This window comes from Rousettus aegyptiacus, unplaced genomic scaffold (genome assembly GCF_014176215.1).
Source record: "Rousettus aegyptiacus isolate mRouAeg1 unplaced genomic scaffold, mRouAeg1.p scaffold_m13_p_4, whole genome shotgun sequence".
Lineage (NCBI taxonomy): Eukaryota > Metazoa > Chordata > Mammalia > Chiroptera > Pteropodidae > Rousettus > Rousettus aegyptiacus.
Genome location: NW_023416307.1, coordinates 37,401,674 through 37,423,901, shown reverse-complemented (window position 1 = coordinate 37,423,901; position 22,228 = coordinate 37,401,674). Strand labels below are relative to the sequence as shown.

General features: G+C 38.8%; 1 protein-coding gene across 2 annotated transcripts; it reads right to left on the bottom strand.

Annotated features, from left to right (window-relative positions):
• Positions 1-1,042: 1,042 nt before the first annotated feature.
• On the bottom strand, positions 1,043-21,922 carry LOC107501649 (actin-like protein 6A). Of its 2 annotated transcripts, none has more exons than XM_016128022.2 (14): positions 21,741-21,922; positions 14,324-14,400; positions 13,987-14,161; positions 12,153-12,253; positions 11,215-11,312; positions 9,635-9,729; positions 9,246-9,352; positions 9,061-9,150; positions 7,989-8,050; positions 7,583-7,697; positions 7,355-7,435; positions 5,458-5,553; positions 2,882-2,968; positions 1,043-1,587 (listed from the first exon to the last, which is right to left on the bottom strand). In XM_016128022.2, the coding sequence occupies exons 1-14, from the start codon at positions 21,763-21,765 to the stop codon at positions 1,507-1,509; spliced, it is 1,290 nt and encodes a 429-aa protein (XP_015983508.1). In that variant the 5' UTR covers positions 21,766-21,922; the 3' UTR covers positions 1,043-1,506. The 2 variants fall into 2 exon arrangements, with proteins under 2 accessions (XP_015983508.1, XP_036075337.1); XM_036219444.1 differs by lacking the exon at positions 21,741-21,922 and adding an exon at positions 21,165-21,188.
• Between the last annotated feature and the right edge of the window lie 306 nt (positions 21,923-22,228).

Here is a 22,228-nt window from a genome sequence, read left to right as displayed (position 1 = left end):
AACATAACTTAGCTGAGGCAAAATGCCTCACGTCCTGGAATGCTGATGGGTAGAAGCAAACTCACTTGAGCGAGTGTGAGTCTAACTAGCACCTAAGCAGCATCTTTAACCATGGCTTCATTGCCTCTGTTGTAGGGGAAATAATATGCTAGACTCAGTCCTATTTGAAATTAGGGAATTTCCCAAAGTCTCAGGATATATCTCAGGATGTCAGACATCTCACGTTCAGTAAGATTACCACTTCTACCATAAGGTAGAAAGACCAGTCTGTTACAGGTTTCCAAGATCTGTTCATTCTTTCCAGTCAGGAAATACAAAGGAAAATTGGTGCAGGGTTACATATGCTTTGGATTTCACGTTTATCTTTGACTTGTTCAGGCTTACAGTGATTATTCGGGTTTACTATACATGACACACCTAAGATGGAGACTGGCATGATTGAGGCCTTTAAGTCATTGATTTGGACATATTCTGATAGTATTGATAAGAGAGAAATACTGCTGTATAAATCGCTGTTCTGCTTTTATTATTCTAGACTGAGACGGGAGAAACAAGCCCGCATTGAAGCAAGGAAGAAAACTTTAGAGAAAAAGAAAGCAAGACTTCTTCAGGAAAAGTTCCCACATCTTTCTCAAGCTCAGAAGTCAAGTCTTGGCTGAGATGTCTGAACTCTTAATTTACCAAACATTTGGTTTTTCTTAGATAACAGTCTGCATGTGATAGGAACTATGTATTCAGTGGTTTATAAAGAAACTGTTTTTAGTCAAACGTCTGTTTTAAGTGTTAATATGGCATGCTAATTCTGGAAGTGGTCCTGCTTCTACCAGATTTTTTAAAATCAAGTATAAACTTTAGATTAAATCCCCATTTTATAAACTCTGATGTTTAAGCTGACTTTAAAGCACCTGCATCTTAAAGTGGGAAAGTAATGTCAACTGCTAGAGCAAAGGCAATTCAAGTAACATTTCACTACTATTGTTAATAGGGTATAAAAGTGGTGTGGATACTGCTGTGAATAAACAGTGAGCACTTTCACTGAAAATAATGATAAATACATTTAATACTTGAAATTAACAAGTCATGACACAATAGTCCAAAAAACATATTTCTGGAATGGCTACTAATTTTTATTTAATTTTGCAAGCCTAAGGTAAAAGGCATAGGCAGTAAGTTTTACTTGTCAATAAAAAGCAATTTTACCAATCCACTGGTAATTAATATACTAAACAGAGTTGGAAAGCATCTGAATAAAAAGCAAAATATTTAGACAAAATAGACATTTATACAAAATTATAAAATGCTTTTATAAGAATATGTGCATTTCAAGGAAAACATAAACTTATTTTAATTTATAGAGCCAGTTAAAGCCTTAAAAAATTTAAGTGGAAATTGAATTATGCAAAAATGTATAAACATTCTACAAAAGATGGTCATTCTTTTCCTGAGTATACTAAAGCTATGACACGTAAGGTGACACAGGAAGGCAGAGAGGTGTGGGGACTCTGTTCAGGGGCATTTCCTTTCTACGCACTGCTTCCCTCCTTCTTCATATTCTTGTTTGGAAATCCACATCTGTTGAAAGGTGCCCTGTAAAATGGAAAGAAAAACTATATATATTGTGCCTTTTTATTAGAAAATACTTTTTCTTTAGGATCTCTATTTTCACCTCTCCTACCCTTTGAAGAAATCTTAAACCCTCCCCCAAAATAATTTTCCATTACTCCCTTATGACGGCTGTCCTCCAGAACCCACACGCTATTTAGGATTAGAAAGAATATTATCTTTCTATACCTGTTACTCTGTCATGAGGATAGAAAATCACTGTGAAAGGAAGACAGAGGGTTTAGCTAGGCTGACTTGGTGCCAGTCTAAGGCAACAATAGAAATTGTTGGAAGGTGTGATCCTAACACAGTTGAGGAGATTCTAGAACTTGATTAATGGTAACACATAGAACTCTAAAGTACTCATCAGAACCAGGATGAACATTTGCAGGCGCTCATACAACAGCACACAAGCGCTTTACCAAATAAACACAGAAGGTGAAAGGAGAAAAGTGACCAAAGGAGGAAGGAGCCAGGGCTACCTTCATAAGACATGTAGGAGAAATCCACTCCCTATGAGTAACTGTGCTCAGGTGGGAGGTGGGTTCATACATGTGATCTAGTTTTGACCTAAGATCTGATAAAAGATTTAAATAGGTAATATATAAATATTACACACACACACACACACATACACAGTTACTGACATTTCATGGCTTTAATAAAAGTTTTAGCATAAGTACTTGGTAACATTTACTTTGGTTGCTCTGAGGTGAAGGGAAAATTCTCCGGTCGAGAGTACAGATAAGTACAAGGACATTTTCTACTGATTCAGGGCATGCGCCAATCTAAGCAATATGCGAAACCCAGAACCATGATTTCATCATTTGCCAGAAGAACCAATTCCTGACTTCACTTACCTCACCACCAGAACCTAAAAAGGAATAGTTTCATTTTCAAGTGTGCTACAGTTAAGTCCAGTGCCAAGAAGAGTACTAATAAAAGAGGCATGAGTAAGTTAACAGAGTCCCACCTCTGCTTAAGAGGAGAACCTGAAATTAGGCTGAAAATATCCGTTAACATTGCAATGAAGCATTTTGTTATCCTAGAACATGTAAAACTGGTATTAGCAGGTCTTCTACTCATTTGACAGTTACAAAATGCATAGACAAATGATACACTGAAATTACTTATTTTCAGTGGTACTTCTTTAAAATTTATATATGAAATGTGTTTTATACCGTTATGATGGATTTAGTGCATATAACACTCAATGGTACACTGAAGTTAAATCAGTCAATAGGAATCTTTTAACTATTCTGCAAAGTACTTTACTCACCAAAGAAGCTAGAATGGAGCCACCAATCCATGAACTAAACCTCCGCTCTACTGTTGTATTATTTGCAATCAGTTTCAACCGCATACTCTAAAATAGGGAAGAATAAGTATTATTTGTATAATCAAATAAAACAGGTGATGCAACTTAGAAGTCAGCTGTGACAACTTACTAACTGGTTTAAACACTGATTATGATATTTTGCAACAGCTAGGCTAATCGTAGACCTAGGCTGAACTGTATAGAAAGATTTTTTAAAATAATTATGGCTCTTAATGACTAAGATTTAATAATAATATAAATTATATAAACCTTACAAAACTGCATACCCAACAGTATAGCATTCACCATTTATATCCTGTAACAGGAAACACATACTTACGGCTACAGTAAGTCAGGTATGGTGCTAAGTGCTTCAGCTATAACTTCATTTCTTCTAGCATCAAGTACAATTATGATCCCAACCTGCCACCCATTCAGGAGTCCTCCTTACTTTCTGACTTCTTTTTTTAGGACTTCCTGCGATCCTAACTCTTCCCCATCCCCCAAACAGACTCCTACTTAAAAAAATAAAACGCAGACATCAGATCTCACCTGATTTTTTTTATTAGTACTGCTTTCCTTCCAAATCAATGTTTCTGTTTTAAACTCACTTGATAAACTCTCTCTTGATAAACATATTTTCTTTGCCTCAGTAATATTCCTTTACCACTTTCTATATATCAAGAGATTTTACCCTCTACCTAGGAATTTCCTTCTGGGAACAGTTCTCAAATTGCTGATACCTTCCAATTATTCTATATATAAACATATAGTCTGCGTCTTCTTCATAGTGAAAAAAATGTGTGTGGCAGGTGGTGCTGGGAACAAGAGGGATGAACATGGGTTTTTGTAGGAAACTGGTTGGTATCTATTACAATGGAATCATTTCCCTGTTATATCATTAATTTTTTACTGCCTCCTAAAGGACACAGATAGTAGTTAATTGATCTTGACCAGACCTTTGACAGACCATGTCTATATTCAGTATTCTGGAACTTTCTATAAACTCTAATGATTCATGCTATAAGTAAAGTATACACCAGATCAGACTGTATCTCCAAGAATGCAGTAAACACAAGGCAGGTGTCAATTGTGTGCCTATATCAATATTTAAATAATACGATTATAAGAATGTGGCATGATATTTACATAACACAATAATAAGAATGTGGCATTTGTAAAATATTTCTTTATGTGAGAAACCGAAGAACTACCAAATATACAAACTGGTAGGACCTATGTAACTCCTAATAAGTTTTTTACATGTAACATTTAGTGCAGAATACCCTGAAAGTCACTACTTGTTAGAAGTTTTAAAATCCAAAGATTATGACTCTTACTCTGTTATCAATATCACATGTAAACTACCTGCCCCCAAACAAGGTTCTTCTATCCTTTTAAAAGTTATTACAACACACCTGTGATCTTTTCAAAACAAACATAGCACTTCAGTTCTGTCAATTTTGATCCTGTAACTTCACTATTAATAAGCAACATGACGTACTGATTTGTGAGCTGTACGCACTGTGTTCCCCAAAGATACACCTGAAGTTCTAACCCTGGTTCCTGTAAACATGACCTAATTTAAAAAAAGGGTCTTTACAGATGTAACAGATATAAATTAAAACGAGGTCACAGTGGAGCAGGGTAGGCCCTTAGTCCAATGACTGGAGCTTGTATGAGAACAGACCCATGAAGGGAGAATGTCACATGACGACAGAGACAGAAACTGAGTGTTACAGCTGCAATCTAAGAAATACCAAGGATCGCTGACAAACCCTCAGATGCCCGGAGGAAAGGAGGGAGGATTCTCTTCTGTAGGTTTCAGAGAGAGCATGTCAGACTTCTAGCTTCCAGAATTAAGAGAATAAACTTCTGTTGTTTGGAGGTGCCCACTTTGGAATACTTTGTAACGGTGACCCTAGGAAACTAACATTCATCCATCCAACCAGCGTCATCACTCGCCCCACTTCCGGACATGATATGCCAACCACTTTGAGATATTAGAATATGACATCTTCCCTTCAAATTTTGCACATGGTTTCCCCTCCACCTAGATGTCCTATTGTGAATTTCCCACCAGCTGAACTCCTATTTAGATGGCTTTGTGAGGCTTTCCTGTGATTCTCCAAGGGAGTTAAGTGCTTGCTCCTCAGTGTTCCCACAAGGACCTGGATCAGACATGCTGAACCATTTTGCACATTACAATCATAATCATTTTACATGTCTGTCCATCCTAATAGACTGAGCCCTTGGTGGGCAGGGACTATATTCTGTATATCAAGTGCTAGAGGACAAAAGGTACTTAAGTATAGAATCAATGAATAAAATGAGATTCAAATCGCACAAGAGTAACTAATAAGATGTTATATGCAAATTTTGATTAATACAGGATATTCACTTTACTGAAGTGATACTGTACCAGCACACTCAACACATTATCAATTTACTGAAAAGCGAATCTTATCTATAAAATTACACCTGTGGCTAGGATTCATGTGACTGAAGAATACGACCAGAGAACAAATAAAACTTACAGGGGGAGTTTTCTGAGACAGCTCTCTATTCAACCTGTCAGTAAAGCTCTGAATTAGCGTGTTTCCTCCGGCCACTATCACACTGCCATAGAGACCCTGGGATGAAAACAAAAATGAATGAGTTCCAAATGTTGCCTCCAAGTTTTGAACACACACACCTACACAAAAAACCATGTCCAACACTGCAATTTCCCTTTCTTTCTTCATTGGTTTACTTCTATGTAGACCTAGAAGCTTAGGCCGATGGTTCTCCATCCTGGCTAAAGATGAGTCATTTAGGCAGCTTCTAAAACACCAATGCCTGGGACAACTAAATAACAACTCTGGAAATGTGGCCCAGCAAAGTCTGTTTCTTTACAACTCTCCAGATGATTCTAATAGGTATTTAAGTTCAAGAACCACAAACCTGAAGCAATTACTCTAAAACCCAGCATAAATTCTGGGCAGATAGCTGTCAGTATTTATGATGACTTTAGCTTAGAATGCTTATCTAGAAGTTCTGGTATTTAAAATTAGACAAGATTATTCCATGATTGTCATGAAGGACGCACACTCCGACAACATTCCTGCAAATTACAGCTGCCTCTTTTGCACAGGTGTGCATCAGAGAGCTTTTTCAAACCCATACGCTGAGGCCTCTTCAGATAAATTCCTACTTATGCAGTATATGCACCTCCAAAATGCACGTACGCATCAGAAAGTTAAACCTCAGGCTGCTTTTTCAGTGGCTATGTTCATATTTTTAAAATCTGTTTTCTTTCTTTTTCAAGTGGTTCTTTTAGTTTTATTTGTATATATTTTTTAATATAAAATTATTGGTGTGACGTTAGTTTTAAAATTTATAGGTTTCAAGTGCACAATTAAATATATCGTATGTATATTGCATTGTGTGTTCACCACTTAAATATCTGTCGTCTGTCACCATATATTTGACCCCCTTTGCCCTCAAAAATTTCTTTCAAAGCTATGTCATCTAACTTTTGAAGGAGAAACTGAAATACAGAAGCATCTCCTCTGCAATTTGCATTAGTTAAAAGGAGAAACCTAGCTAAAAGCAAAGGCATCAGTCTCTTACAGTAAATGTACTTCAATTCTATTGCATTCTCCCAAAAGTGGCCTTGAGTTTGCACTAAAAAAGTCCACACTTGTATCTCAATCATCCTAGAAATATCACATGCATCCTAATGACCAGCTGAAATGAGAAATATTTTCATAGTCACACAAAGTCTTTTTTAACAGCATGGTTTTTCAATCTACCCTTAGCTATTGGCCCTATGTTCTAACCTAAGGAATGAATTTTGGCTACAAATTAAATTTGGAGTTTAAATATGATATAATAAATAGACTAATCAGTGTAATATATAATATGTAGTACTAAAACTTAGAAAAGCATGAAAAAATAGGAAGCTAAGATCATTTAAACAGCACTCCATGTAACTTACATGATTTAAACCTCACCTTCTCGAAAAATAAGAGAAAAAGTAAAGCTACTACATACAAGAAAAATCAATAATATATATTTTGGTTTGTCACATTTTAGGAAATCTCTAGAACAGCGCTGCCCCAAAGAACTCTGTGATGATGAAATGTTCTCTACGTGCACTGTCATACAGTAGCAGCACTTATAATGCGACTATTGCAACTCAAGAAGTAAATTTTTAAAATGTTTCTTTTAATTTAAATGACCGGATGTGGCAGCAGCTTCAACGTTGGACACCACAGCTCTAGAGTTTTGCATTTTTCCTTTCCTAATACTTCATCTTTTTACACATTCTGTTACAAAAGGGACTTCAAAGTCGATGCCCAAACCTGCCAACTTTAACTTAAAAATGGTTTTGGAGCACTCCACTGTGCTAAAAGAGACCTTTATACCATCAAACAGGAGACTGGTACTTACTGGTCTGATGTCAATGTCGCACATTCCAACACTCGTAGTGACAACGTGACTGACTCCCAGCATCGTGTTTCCTGATAATCCCTACAACAAAATGAGTAGTGACACAGAAGAATATCAAACAATAAAGTACATATAAAAAAATTAGGTCAGCATTATTTAGGCTTTAAATGACACAAGTACCTTGCATAGACAAGAAAGGCCGGGCTTTTATGAAAGAAGCTTTCATACCTTTACATTGGAAGGGTCAAATAATCCTTCCGGAATCTTTAACCGTTCTGCTCCAAAATCACAGTTGTAGCCATTAGGGAATTCGTAATGAACGGTGGGCATCTGTGCAGCCACCCTGAAAACATATTAAATGCAAGAAAAAAAACAATCCTCTTCAAAATTTTAAACTACTAAGGAATCAAATTGTAAGAAAATAGAGTGAGAATGTTTTACTTCCTTTTAAAATGTTACTTGGTATTTCTAAACATACCTTTTTTCCTTTAGACTAGATAAGCGTATTCTGATATTTTCTAACAAATCGATTTCTTTCTTTATTTATGAAGTATACCGTTTTGTAAGTGATTGCTATGAAGGTTTTAATGTGCTATTAAATTATAACTCTCATAGACAAAATAAAAAGACATACTGTTCATCATAAGTTGAATCTGACACTTGAAGTACTGAAGCTTGAAAATCCTGAATCACACACTATGGATAAAAAATGAAACAAAACAGTTTAAGAAACAAGGTTATTGAGATGTGTCTTTGCAATATATACCTTCATAACATTAAATATCGAATACTTTTCTTAATGCAACTGGACCATGTTCCTAGATGTGCAAATCATTCAACAGTGTAAATCAGTCTAGCAAAGACTCTGGAAAATCAAGAAACCCATCTCCAAACATCTGCATTAGAAGCTAAATGACAGAATACTAAATGATATCACCTATGGAACACTGATGAGAGAAAAACGACCAGGAACCCTTGTACCACAGTCATTCATATATATACATATATATATGCAATATATATAGCATTTTAAGTAAAGTAAAAATCTGCTCTGAAAAATATATGACCTCTGGGCAGCTAAGGAAAAATCCTGTCTAACATCTTTGAAAATTATTAATCATCTTCACAATGTTTCCTTGTACTGAACACCCATAAAAAAAAATCTTTATACTTAGGTACGAAACACTGTTAGATAAGAGATACCCCTACCATGGTTAACTATGGCTTTCATATTCTTTTACTGTGAGAAATGAATGTATCCTTGTGATGTAAGAGGTCGTTTTAGTAACCTCTCCTCCGTCACTAAGTCGTATGTTCAGAATTGGGTTTTTAGTAAAGGAACTCTCATGAGCACCTAGCTACGAACAACACATATTTTCACATGACTGACCAATGTTAGGGAGAGAACATGACTGAGCAATACCGCAGATCTCCACAGCTGAAAACCACTTTCTCCGCCAAAAAATGTGCACAAAAATAATGCTATATTTACCCCCAAAACAAAGTCAGTTCTACGCCTCACCACAGTAGTTTGTTGAATTATTTGTTTGGCATGTATGAAAAGCAACCCCGACCTCCACCCATGAAAAACCTATTAAATTTTTACAAAGTATCATGAAAAAGGTAACATTTGAAACTAGTGCTCATATTCCATTCAAAGAGTTACAGCCTATGACTCTTTCATGTGGAGAATAAGGGTAACTTACGTTACACATATAATTATGCCAAGACCTTGTCACCTGAGGCAACTTCTCTTTTCTTTTCCAGTTTGCCGGAGATCCTTCCCGCACAGGTTCCTGAGGACCAAATGCATGTGCTAAGTTAACAGAGCTCACAACATGAGGTGAAGAGGCAGTATAACTTCCAAGAAGAAAATCCCATCATCGCTTACTTTGGATGCAATCATATACGGAGGAATCAGTTCTATGTTCATTTCTTGGAAGAGTTCTCTGCATTGCATAGTAATAAAGTCTCCAGCAAGAGGCGATTTTACAATACCTAAGAAACAGATTAAACAAGCCTAAGAAAGCATTAAATCCAAACTCCTTGGGACAGAGTCCCTCTGTGAATTTGAACATCAATAATTTTTTCAAGTAGAATTGACTCTACTACCTCTCAAAGCATGCGTGAAGCCATGCAATGGTTTGAAATATAATGTGCATTATATTTCAAAGACTTTTTTAAAAGACATATGTGGAAAGTGATCTCTTTTGATAGTCCAGTATCTGTGTGCTCACGACAGCTCCCATCGTCTCATGCACTCTGGGTAAACACACGTACCTTGCTGAAGGACATAGCCATCGTGAACAGGAATCGCAGTGGTATGAGTGGCTCCACTGTCCAAAATGAGCCCAGTAGAACGACCATTGGCAAATCTGGTTTCAATCGTTAAGGAAAAGGAAGAATCAAGGTTCCTCAGTGTTTATTGTAAAGGGCAGGTTTTATTAAGGTATTTGCAATCACGTGTATTATGATTTAAAATGTACTCAGGGAAATCTAGGGATGAAAACTGGTATCAGAACTGACTCTGGTTTATAAACAAATGACGATAAGCAGGATGAACTTCCAGAGTGGAGGTGTGAGGAACCTGGGAAAACCTCTCCCAGAGTGAGACATCTGTCAAGGGGATCAAGATTGGCATAATCGCTCAGTCTCTGCAGACTGATCAAAGGGCTTACTACAACCTGGGAAGCATTTATTTAACAAAATCTACCCACACTTGGTAAGGACAGTGGGAAGCTGTGCACTCTGAGCCTGGAACTAAAACCATTCTCGCAGCATTTAGAAGAATCATTTCAGCAGTGTAGCAGCTGAGTGGCGGTTCCCAACTCCCCCAACTCAATGGGAATGGCCATTCCAGATGGATTCATCAGCCAGTGAATGTCAGCAGGCCCCGTTTTCCACAGCTCTGTGCCGCAGAAGGCCTACACTCTATGAACATCATAAACCACTGTTTAGGAATGGGGCCATTCACTCAGGCATCAAATATTTACAGAGCATCCAGGATATGCCTAGTGATGAGTGTGAGGTTTAACAAGGGAGAGTAGGAGAGAAGTCTGGCCCCAGCACTCCCTAAGCACAGAAGACACGTAAAGGTGACCAGATTCTCTGCCCCCAAGCATATCCTGCTTAGTAAGTACAGATCAGTAAGCAAACCTGTAAACAGTTCCCAGGGCTAAGTACAGATCAGTTAAGTAAAGCTATAAACATTTTCCAACTCCTGGACACTTTCAAGTATAAGCTAGGGAGTGGGACAAGGGGAAGAGGAGGAACCTAGAAGGCGGCCAGGAGGCAAGACAGCAGGTGACATCAGGGCAGCACAAGTGGTTCAGTGCAGCCTGAGAGAAGAAGGAAGGAGAGAATGTGTGAGAGATGATTTGGGCTTAAAACAGGCTGGCCATTAACAAAGATTATTAGCGCTGCAGTGTGGAGAATGGACCACCTAAGAGGAAGAGTGGCGGGAATTCCAAACAGCTCCTACCTAATACAGTGGTAGGTAAATTTAGAGCCAACATCTACTTGTCTATGGTGGTGGAGGGAGGAAGGAAATGAACTCGATTAAGTCAACTGACCTAGACACTGCCTTCTATACACAATCCCCTTCTCAAAACAAAATTTTAAAATACCTGTTAATAAGCAGGATTTGAGGGTTCTTTCCCACTACCCGCTCATATCTTCTGGCATGTCAGTTCCAATAAGAAATACTAAAAGACAGATAGCTAAAATGCAAAAGAGAAAAACACCCAAAACTTCTGAACAAGCGACAACTGGCTCATGTCTTCCTGGGAGGGCATGCATCATCTTCAGGAGCATCACACTGACTTCTAGACAAAAGCTCAGCATTACTCTTTCAAGGATACGCTGTCAAAACTGCAGTTTTGCAAAGGAAGAATGCGGGGATGTTGTAGTGTTCAAACATTAACTCAGTCAGTTTCTCTCTCTTTGCTCTGGTGTTCCACTTGATAACGGGAAAAAAGAAATGCGAGTTATTTATTGTTTAAAAACTAAACTGCTGACTGATCAACATTCATTACAACACTATATTAACAAAGAGGTAAAACATTAAAAACAGAATACCATGGAAAATAATCTTCATAATATTTACTTCTATTTATCTATACATAGATTTAATAAGTGAAATGTAAACTGAAATTTAGTTAACATCTAACGATAAGTAAAGTTGTGTACCACTGAATTCAAGACATCACAGATTGTTCGATTAAGGAAAATTACGATTCTTATAATGATAAAGTATTATTAAATCTTATCAGTGAATCTAGAAATCAAAATCTTAAGTATGACTTTTAAATCACCAAATTCTCCCACCTATAACTCGTACTCATAAAGGACACTAAATGTTAGAAACAATAACCGAATATTGGTAATTTATGTATTTCACAAGAGACTGCAGTCTAGCAATTTCCAACCCTAGTTTAACTTTTGATGTCTCTCTTGGAAACCTGAGGCACAAGGAAGATACACGCTGCCCTTGGGTCACGAGGGTCAACAGATTAACCAAAACAGGAAGCAGCTTAAGGATGCCAAATGTAAACTAAATCTCTGGAACAACAGATAAATAACCCAAGAACCCATTAGGATGTTTGATATCAGTCTTTCAATATTTTCATAATTGAAATAATAAAATAAGAGCTGTTAATATTTTTCTTTAAAATTAATCCCTCTCTTGCTAATTTTCAAAATTCAAAATATAAATGTCTATGCTTCTTTAAAGAAAAAGAAAACATTCTTCAAATGAATGGGGACAAAAACAGAAAAACTTGGAAATCATTTGTCCTACCGGTGCTTCTGACATGAGAACAGGATGCAGGCTTGGTTCTGATTTGACATGCATTTTGTAGGTATGATCCAATATAGCCTGGAAACTATCCCAGTCTTCAACTAGAATATAAAATTGAAAACAATGCTCAATTGAAGATCAACACAGCATCTCTTGAGAGACAGTCTCTATGATTGAGCACTAAATACTTTAAAATACCTACTCGTGATACAGATCCACTTCAATAACGTACTACTTTATATAGACATCCTCTTTCTCTTCCTCATATAAAACCTCTTTTTGGTTCCTCCAGCCCCAAGAGTATCATGACCCCAAGACTTGTTCCAAATGTAATGAATGTATCTAATACACATAAAATACTAAGTACATATTTTTCAATAAGTACTTGGTAGAGGTCCAGTATGTTATTGGAATGTTGGAGGAAAGAATTGTATGATCTAGGGGAACATGACTGGTAAACAGTTCTCGACGCTGACATAACTTTCTCTAAATGATAAGAGTAGCTCACTGTGCCCAAACTGTTTGTACGAACCATGCGGCTTATGATGAACACCTTTCCCGCTGAGAGTCTGGGACGTGGGTACATCCTAGGTGCAGGGTACCTACATGACCAGCCTCTATCAGAAACCTCGGGTACTGAATCCATAAGGAGCTACCCCAGGAGAAAACACACAAGCTGTTACAACTCCATGCTGGAGGAATTAAGCGCGTCCTGCAGGACTCCACTGTGAGAACACTCTTGGAAGCTATGCACTGGTTTCCTCCGGACTTCACTCCAGGACCTCTTTTCCCTTGGCCAGTTTTGCCCTGTATCATTTCAGTGTAAAAATCTTAGCCATGAGTACAATGATATGCTGAGTCCTGTGACTCCTTCTAGTGAATAACTAAACCCGAGGGTGATCTTGGGTATAAGTAATTCAATGACCTTGGTCTTCGTAAAACTTGTTCCTTCACCTCTATTCCTACTCCATGCCTGGTACCCTCTATTCAGCCACCCCTATCAAAAATCTAGAAAACTTCCTCAACTCTTCTCCGTTTGTCTCCCAGATGTTTCTGAAAGCCACCTCTGAAGCTCTGCCATCAGTGTTATCATTTAAATCCTCTACATTTCTCAACTGGACTCTCACCTCCCTACCTGACCTTCCTGTCTCTAGTATCTCCCTCCACTCTAGCCTACATAGCGTTGTTAGAATGCAAGCATTTCCAACTGGCAAATGAGAGCATTTCACACCATTGTTTAAATTCCTTTCGGTTTACCTTTCAGTTGCCAGCTTAATATGCCCTGGTATGGTTCACAAGCCTTTCTGTGACTGCTGTCCGCCTAGCCTCCTGCGACGGCCCTAAAGCACCTGATGTTACAGCCATACTTAACTGATGACGTTTCTCAACATTAACTTACTTCTACAGCTCCGTCTCTTTACACGTGCTGGTTGCTCTGCTTTACTCCATCCTGTCATTCGGGGTAATTCTTATTCATCGATCAACATTCTATACCAAAGGTACCTCCTCCTTTGGGAAAACCATCACCGACCTCCAGTGATAGAGTTTAACACCTCTCTTCTCTACCCCAGTGCTTATCAGACATAGCTATATTACACCACTCATCCTACACATTTGTATACACACCTCTATCTCCCCTACCTATGAGTTTCCTAAAGAAAAGAAACGTGTTTTACACATCCTCAGAGTCTCAGTACCTGTAACATCAGCTTGTGGAATAAAAACTAACGAAAAATACCTCATGTTCAACTTGTAAGAAGCCAGGGCTTTGTATCTAAAATACACCATGCCTACTCTCTATTTACGATCAAGGCAACAGAAAAAGACATCGTACCCATCCCGTTTTTGAGTGGTGAAATGGCCTCCGTATTCTCCCTCGGAACACGCAGCGCATTGGTGTCTATGTAATAGGTGGGTCCGCCTTGTTTGCCTTTATCGCCATCTATTTCCATCAGTGTGCTTCCGTCATCTCTTTCTACCACCATTCCGATAGCTGTGGGGAAATCCACCTGTAAGGATCGAAAACATGGCATACAAGTTTTGCCTGCTTTTCTCAACAAGTCATTTTTATCCCAACTAGTGTTTTTATCATATAGGAGTGAGAATTCTGCATGAATTTAATTCTGCATGAATGGCCTTACATATCCAGTTAACTCTAACGTAACACTTACCTTGGGACAGTCCTCACCAGCATAACCAGCTCTCACAGTATAGGATCCAATGTCAAAAACAAGGGCTCCAACTTCATCTGAAAAACACGAAATGATAATTAGCATCAACATCTCACAACTTACATTTCAAAATTAAGAGCGCTTAACATGCTTAAAATGATAACATGTGAAAGCTCTATAAAAATTGAAACAGGCATTACACTCATAGTGTTAGTACCTTGAACCTAGTTTTAATGTATATACGCATTAAACTAACGATTTATTTAATTTAAAAATCCACTGTCATACATGGTGTATCAGTAGAGGTTCACTCAGGAAACAGGTGGTACACTAAAATTCAGTAATTTGAGGAGAGTTTACTCATTAAAAGGACAATTTACAAAGACAAGGGACAATTTAGGAAAACCAGGAAAGACAGTGGGCTACCCAAGGACTAATAGTAACAGACATATATTGCCACCCGTAGAATTGAAGAAACAGGGAAGGAACTTCTTCCAGAACCTGCAGAGAACTGAGCTGGGAGGGCTACCTGACAGAACCTGCGACTTTCAGTTGAGGAACACAGTCGGTCTTGGCTGACCCTGAGGAGAAAGACCCAAACTAATAAATATGCCAACTTCTCTCTTCCCCCTCCCCATGGGCTAGGGGGATCTTGTGATTTCTCATCCAAACTGGGCAACTTGTGAATGTGAAAGGGGTCCCTATTAAGAATTGTACCAGGACAAGAGGCAAAGCAGGAAGTATAGTTACCCTACCATTGCCAAACCAGAGGTCAAGAGAGCCCGCTGATGCAGTCTAAAAGGGTCAGTCTTCTAGAGAAGACGGGGGTGGGCAGTAAATTAATCTGGAGCGTAAAGGGAAGAAGTCCAGTATACTGAGGTCCCTTTTTTCATACGTTAAGGGAAACTGTATTCCATGCTATGAGAGAAGAAACTGAGCAAAAGCCCCTAGAAAAATAGGGACCCTGAAGAATACCAGGTTAAGGTATAATTACACAAGCCAAGGGAAAATTATTAAAATAAAGGTACCATTGAATATGCACAATTTGAAGATTTTTATGTGATAAAGTTACATGCTGAGGGAGAAGGCTGGTAACTTTTTTTCACATCCAAATTTAGAGAACAGCCTCTAATTATATTTTAACCCAAACAGCAAAACTAATAAAAGCACTTGGGTTTGCAGGAACTAATTTTTCAAAGGAGGATTTACTCAACCATTAAAAATAATAAATAATACTATTTACCTCCATTATATTGGCAAAAATTAATAAGTTTGATAAGACTAAATGCTATTACAGATGTAAGGAAAGAGATTTTATACATCTGCTTATAAAAGACATAACCTGGTACAACCACTATGGACAATATAATCATATCTACTGAAGCTGAAAATGTGCATAATTAGAAATTATAGATATCTTCTCTAGCAAAACACTCTTACATATACTATAAAAAGAAACCAGAGAAACCTACCAGAATGTTCACTACCTATGTGACCCTGGATGATTTACTAACCTCTCTGCTTGTTTCCCCATAGGTAAAATGTATATTATAATTCCTATTTCACAGGATGGCATAATGATTACATGTGTTAAATGCTGTAATGTATATAAGCACTTAGCAGTGCCTGGCACACACTAAGCACAATAAATAGTAGCTGCTATGACAATTATTATTGTCACACTGCTTTCCATGAGAAAAAGGAAGAAATAACCTAATCGTCTTTTAGGGAAACAGATAAACTAGTTTATCTGTTATAGTGAAATACTATATACCACTTAAAATGAGTGATCTTGATCTATATGTATCGACATGGATAAATCTCAAAAAAAAAAAGATCACTTTAAAAAGCTAGCTACAAAATATATATATGTATGCACATTATGATATTATTTAATTCATTATAAATACATACACACTTAGTAGAAGTATAAAAATGTGCATGAAATCTGGGGATGTTATATACCTCTATGGCGTGAGAGAGGACTCCATATCAATAACATTATACTTCCTCAAATATTTGTGGAAAATATAGCACAATATTACATCTATTTAAACTAAGTAGTAAGCACATAAGTATCAGAAATGTACATGTTTTATTTTTTAGTATGTTTATACTATTTCAAAATTTTTTATATAAAATTTAAAATAAAGGAAAATTAATTGTTACACTACAAATAGTCACAGTTGAGAAATGGTGTCTTTACAGAATAATGATATTTTTATTTAAATAAAATAGCCACTTATGTTTATTTCTAATTTGAGAGAAAGTTTCTGCATTGTTACATTTCCCAAAGTCATTAACTTTCTAGATACAAATCTCTGGTCCAAATTATTTTGTCTGAAAGTAGGGGTCCTTAAAAATAGATCACTGCACTTGTTTTCACTGTATCATACAACCTCAAGTACAAAACGTAAGCAAAGTATACCAGTGAACATGAATTAGTAAACTTTAACACTTTGATTAACCAGAATGCCAGGTAAAGAAATAACCTAACTAAATAATTTGTCTGATTAACCAAAAATTTCAAGTCTTGTTCTTCAGAATCAATCTTAAAATTTTCTGTGTCATGGACCACCTCTGACAATGTTCTAGGCTAAACTGTTGCTCCCTAAAACTCATATTTTGAAGTCTGAACCCCTAGGATCTCAGAATGTGGACTGTATTTAGAAGTAAGGTCTTTAAACGTGTGATTAAATTAAAATGAGATCATTAGGGTGGGCTCTAATCCAATATGACTGGTGTCCATCCTTAAAGAGGATATTTGGACACATATGACATAGGAAAGACCATGTGAAGATACAGAGAGAAAACAACCATTTAAACCAAGAAGAAAGGCCTCTGATGAATACAACCCTGCAGACAGCTTGACCTCAGATTTCTAGCCTCCAAGACTGTAAGAAAATTCATTTCTCTTGTTTAAGCCACTCAGTCTGTGGTACTGTGTTATCACAGCCTTAGCAAACTAATAGAGACAGCTTTGGAAATTTATGCATCTCTTCTTAGAATGTCTTAAAATAGATTACACAAGAAATCAGTTATAATAAAATACAGTTCTATCCATGGACTTTTTGGGGAGGCCAGGGACCCCATCTTAGGAGCCCTTCCCCTAAATTACCCTTTCTCAGGTAATCTGCTCCACTCTTACAGCCTCGACTTCTACCTAAATACTAATAATTCCAATCTCAGGTCTCTCTTTCAAGCCTTCAACTCTGTCTAGATCCAGAACTCAAATTTCTTACTGTACATCAACATCATTTCCACCTGATGTCCCATGAGTAAGTACCTCAAATTCAACATTTCTGAAGCACTGTCTTTTCCCCATCTGGCCTAACCTAATCCCAGCATTGCTTAATAGGTTAGCAGCCCCAGCTATCAGAGTCAAAAACCTCTGAACTTTTTCCGAATCATAAACACCTTCATATTTCTCATCACTCATCAACTGCTGCCAAATAATTCTGTTCAATGTTTCACAAATCCCTTCTTTAATACCATTGCCACAGTCTTCAGTCAGGCTCTTATCCCAACTAACTACTACAATCTCCTACAGGTATGACACTTTTGCATCTCTTAATCTTCTCAATCCTCCTTTTAAATTGCTGCACTGTGACCTTTCAAAATTGTAACTGTGAACAAACTCCTTCAATAAAAATAAAGGGAAGACTCATTCGGTATTTCTCATCATCTACAAGATAAAATTCAAATCATTCTACCCAGTTCCCATTCAAGGGCTAGCATAATCAGGCAGCAGTCTCAATTCCCTCCATACTAGCATTACTGAATAATGTGTGGTCCCTGAAAACACCATATAATCACTCAAACCTTTGCATATGCTGCCTCTGTCCACTCTTCCATCATCCCCAGAGCCTTGCTTGTAATGTCCAGACTGGCCCGCACTGAGTTAATAACTTTCTTGTCTGTTGCCTTTGCATCTTCTACATATTGTCATTACTTAACATACTTTAATGAATGAGTTACCCTTTCTCATCAATATAAGACACTATTAACTACAAGATGCACCATTATTTCATGTACCACTAAGAAAAAAAACATGCTACCAATTAAATTTTGCCATTCTACCAATATTAAAAAATATTCCAACTTCAGAACAATGTACAACTAAAATAAAATATGGTGTCTATTTACTTAACTCACTCACCTACAAGACTTAGAGCTTCTTTAAGTCAGAGGTACATAACCAGCACTCAAAATTTTTTTTTTGTTAAACAATAAAACCTAACAAATCAGTTATTTTCCTGTCTTAATTAGTATGGTAAGCTGGGAATAGTGGAATTTTCATTTGAGTAAGATACTTGATTCTTAGAATTTTGCACAGCTGATTTTCCCATTTTTCAAGGATGGGACATATGTCTATTTCCTGCATCTTGTTTTGTTAAAAACCAAGCATGAAGAAACTCCAAATAGGAGAATGGCAAAGGGAGAACAGAGGCTAAATATTATCTCTTTAGAAGTCTGGATATTTAACAATGAGGATGGAAACTAATGGACAAAAACCCTCAAGGGTTTATTCCCTTTTCTATTAAAAATGCTGTTTTCACATTTTTGAGGATTTTGATGTTCCCCCCCCCCCCCCCACAGAATAAATGGCTTCCGGGTGTAGGGGTGATGTGATTTTTCTGAAAAAGCACAAAGCAATGGTCACAATCTTTTAACCTGGTCTTAAAACTTTCAAATATGCTAATGAAGGCTAATGACTTTGGAAAGAGGTGGGGAGATTGTTTTATTATTTTTATTATTTTATATGAACAAAGGTGCCCCAATTTATGGTGCCCCAATTTATGTGATTTTGAGAAACTTTAAGGTTAGAGATTTAGGGATGCAGAAATGATGAAACTAACAATTTAGCAAAATGGGCGGGTAGTATACCTGTTTACTGTTATCGTTATTATCCAAAGGAGTTTGAGGTAGAGGAGTACCATTAATTATGATCGCAAAAACAATGAAACCAGTTAGACCCAGAAACCAATTAGAAAGTACAGAAATCTGGATATATTATGGATTATACCTAAAGCTAAAGATCAGTGTCAGATCCAGTCAGAAATAGTCATTGGAATAAGAAAGCCACAAATTAAAATTTTTAAACTACGAAGTTCTTTTTAATGAGCATACAAATTACAAATACACTTTACAAAGTTAGTTACACGAAATTTAGGTGAAAATTTTGGTTGCTTTTCATAGTAAACCCTTTGGAAAATGTGACCCACTATAAATACTGGCCATACAGTGGTAGCTCAAACACAAAATCATATACTTACTTTTGTGAGTTTTAAATACTTCACATGTGAAATTGGCTTTAAGACCTATTCCTCTACATAAGCAAATGAGAAACAGGATGTCAATTCTGAATACCTAAACTATACATGAACACGTGTGGTTATATATTTGAAAAATGACATATATAAAAACAACCCAAAAACCTTTTTTTAAATGGTAAAAGTTTTTTACTGAAATGCCTTTTCTTCATTCCAGAGATTCTTGTTCCCCACTTATTAGGAAGTTATGCAACTTTGGGCCGGTTACTTAATCCTTTCTATACCTCATTTTCGTCTTCAATAAAATGGGGATAATATTACCATCTCCTATAGCCATTTCCTATGGTTGTTATAGATTAACTGAGTACATGCGTGTATTAAATGCTATGCATTAAAAGCCTCTGCAACACTTCTTGGTACACAGTAAACACTCAGGAAATGTTAATTGCTGGCATTATTAGTATCCGTTTCTACCTTAGTCACATTAAATGATGCCTTGTAAGGAAATACTCAATGGACAGCCTCTAGGTCCTTGGATGACTGAACTCAGAAGGTCAAAAAAGAGTCAACAACCTCTAAGAAGCAAAGACACACATATCCAGTTTTTCTGTCAGGACTGCATCTTCAGCTGGGGAAGAGATACATCATGAGGATCAACTAGGCTTTGTCCAAAGTAAAATGGGAAACTGCTGATTCTCACTTTAAAGAAGTCAAACCCAAGACATAAATGGGGGTAGAGGGAGTGAGGGTCAACCTACTGCCTCAGACGAGCTTCAAGCTACACTCCAAAATCTAAGAACTTTGAAAACTTTATTTTTATCTCCTACCAATAAAATGCCATCCTCTTCAGAAACAGCATCCTTACTAGTAACAGTAACAATAGCAACATTTTGGATTTGTCTTATTGCTCTCTAACTCATCAAACACGAACACAAAATTTGACACATACATCCATGCTTCATCTAGGTAATATGTAAAAATGGAGGATCTGATTCAGTAAACTTACAGGGGGCTTAAGATTCTGCATTTCTAAAAAGGTTGCTGGGGATGTCAAACTGTTGATTCCCAAACCTCGCGTCCAGTAGCAAGGGAGGCATTATCTCATTTAACCCATACAACCACCCAATGAATAGAAATTATCAAGCACAACTCTCTCGTCTATGCTACCAGTGTAACTTCTATATGTTGTCCTTACTGAACACAGTTCATTAAATGAGTTCCCCTTTCTCATTAACATAAAACGCTATAAGATGCACCATTATTTCATGCACCACTACAGTGAGTTAGCAAGTGTAGCATTATCTCATTTAAACTTCACAACCACTTACTGTGTAGGAACGATCATTCCACAAATGAACAGCCTGAAGTTGGAAAAAGTCAAGTCACCTGCCCAAGGCCAAAACACTATAAATGAATGGTGAGGCTGATACAACTCACGTCTGCAAAACTCCCAGGCCATTTTTACCACCCCGCAATCTACTCAAGGAAAACATCCTTAATTTACTTGTGTTCTTAAATAAAGCCCGAACAGATCCGAGCACGACTACCTTGGAGAACCCCCAGTCAACCATTAGGCAGGAGTTACTGAAAGGTGAGGCAGCACGAGCCCTGAGCGCGGACGGAGAGGAGGCTGCGTCCAGAGTGGCCGCCGCTCTTCCAATCGGTTCCACCTCTCGCGCTCGCTCTGCTGTCTACGGGACTTTGCAGAAACCCTTCACCCACGCTTGCAAACTGCTGGGACCTCCCAAGTTTAAACACGCGCGCGCACGCCCCGGCAGAGCCGACTTATGGAGACACTGGGAGAGATGCGACCCTGCGGCCGGTCATTGTAGCCGGGCTCGGCGGGCCGGCCCCCTGCGCGGAGCTGCCCTCCCAGCCCCGAGGCCAGCGCGCTCCTCCGGGGACCCGGGCTGGACGGGGCCGCAGGGGGCGGCGACTCCCGGCGCCCGAGGCGCTCCGAGAGCCGGGTGGGCGCCGGCGGCCGGCACAGCGCGGGGCGGGGATGGGGCGGGGAGGCGGGCGCGCGGAGAGGGGGAGACCGGAAGGGACTGCCGTGCAGGGGAGGGACGAGGAGGGCTGCGGGCGGCGGTTACAGACCCCGCACGCCGCGACGGCGCGCGCCTTCGCCCGCCGCACTCACTCACCTCCCCCGTACACGCCGCCGCTCATGGCTGCTGTCGGCGCGATTCCCACGATGAAGGCTACTGGGCGACGTGACTGTGACGGCTGCGACTGGGGGTCCCGAGAAGCGCTAGCCTCTGACCCCCTCAACTTCCACTGCCACCGGCTTCGGGCAACAAAGCGGCGCCCACACGCCCCGGTGCGCAGTCACACTTGCTGTCTGCTCCTACCAGCCAATCGCGGGGGGCCCGGACCCACTGCACCCAATCACAGCGAGGCTGTGTTGCATCCCGGCCGCGGCGCAGCCAGCTCAGCCAATCGAAGGCAGCCGTGGGGGCGGGGAGAGGGGAAAGGGACGGAAGAAAGGAAGGAGTTGGGACTCCGCGCTGGAGGGGGCGGAGCCGCCCGAGTGGGCGGGAGGTCGGGGCGTTGGGAGCCGGACGCGGAGAGGGAAAGTGTCGGGGGCGTGTCCCGGGGTGTTGCGGGGCGTGGAGGAGCCTTGGGAAACCGC